Below are 1487 nucleotides of genomic sequence, written 5' to 3' on the forward strand. Positions count from 1 at the left end.
CGCTTTCCTCAATACACAATTAGCATTGCCCTTTTGAAAGATGTCCGCCTTGGGCCTAAGCGCCGCCAGTCACGTGAACAACCCAACACACTACGTCAACATTTTGCTGTCAGAGAGGCAAACCGAGGGAAGCATTGCATTTGGCCTCTGTCACGCATGCAATAAACGCTCCCCTGACAGCAGCACTGAGCAGCCGCCATTGACTACAAGCGGACGATACGGGCGGAGCCGACCGATGCAGTGGTGTGGGTGTCATGTGACTGCCTCCGTGAGTAGGCGGGGCTTCCGTTAGGAGGAAGCGACGGCTAGAACAGGAGAGGGCGGGGCGGCTGATGTTGCTGTATGTGAGGCAGGTGATGATCTGTAGAGCGGAGTACAACGACACAGCCTTGGAATAAGTGTGCTGGGGGCCCCTTACCCTGCAGGACAGGCCATGGAGTGAGCAAGCTGCTCTTGTTCCCGAGGCAGAGGATCGTCATGGGGGCCAAGGAGTCCCGGATCGGGTTCCTTACATATGATGAAGCCGTTAAAAGAGGTGAGCTGGAGGCTGATCGCCTGACAAGTGACAGGTGGGGGGATCAGGGACTAGGGTGACCCGATGACGGGGGCCTGGGAGGGACAAATGAGTGCAAGAATGGAAAGGTCAATGACAGGCGGAGGAGCAAGCTCCGGGACATGGGTGACAGCTCGGAATGGACGATCTGTGTGTTGTGGGTTCAGACGTCTCCTAGTGTGTGTGTGTATATACAAGATGTGAGACGGTTCTGCTCACTGTGCAAATGTGACAGCCGTGTCTGATGACATCCAACCTGCCTGTGTACTACTACCACCATCATCATCATCAGTGTGTTCTACCCCCCACAAACCGTGCTTGTGTTTTATATACCAAAGCTCAGTGACATTCGGCTCATAGCACACTCCATTCCCTTATTTGTGCTCCCAATATTTACACATTGCATTCTTTACCATTGTCAGACTGATCTGTGTATTCTGGCTTGTTAAGAGATCTCTCTGCAGTCTTAGATCTTTTACACTGACAGCTAACTTTTCTGTCTCCACAGTGTGAAGTATAAGATTTATGATGGTGGAAATGCAAAACATCGCTTTTGTTTTGTGTTAGACATTGCAATCTTGGTCTATTGCTATTGTTCAGTGGAAAAAAAAAAATAGCAAGCGCTCTTGTAAATGTATCTTTGTAATTGTGTGTCACTATTTGGTATTTAAAGCGTAACTCAGGGATTTGCACCTTGGCCCTCCAGCTGTGGTCAGGCTACAAATCCTATCATGCCTCTGCGTTATGGGTCATACATGTAGCTGGCACAGTCTTGCAATGCATCATGGACTTGTAGTTCCATAACAGCTGGAGTGCAGAGGTTGCCTACCCCTGGCGTAGCTAAACCTAAACACAAAAATGTAATATATGGCATCTTGAAAATATATACAGCTACATTGTGCCTAATATTCAAACAGCTGTGAGCACCATAAAC

At 49.0% G+C, this 1487-nt stretch overlaps 1 protein-coding gene across 1 annotated transcript in view; it reads left to right on the plus strand.

Moving 5' to 3' along the window:
- Window positions 1–262: 262 nt before the first annotated feature.
- Window positions 263–1487, plus strand: part of USP32 (ubiquitin specific peptidase 32) — a 157231-nt gene continuing 156006 nt past the window's right edge. The window contains exon 1 of the mRNA XM_018568541.1: window positions 263–535. Coding sequence (XP_018424043.1) covers window positions 478–535 — 58 coding nt within the window. The 5' untranslated portion in view covers window positions 263–477. The remainder of the gene's footprint in view (window positions 536–1487) is intronic.

This window comes from Nanorana parkeri, unplaced genomic scaffold (genome assembly GCF_000935625.1).
Source record: "Nanorana parkeri isolate BGI_ZX_2015 unplaced genomic scaffold, ASM93562v1 scaffold1204, whole genome shotgun sequence".
Taxonomy (NCBI): Eukaryota; Metazoa; Chordata; class Amphibia; order Anura; family Dicroglossidae; genus Nanorana; species Nanorana parkeri.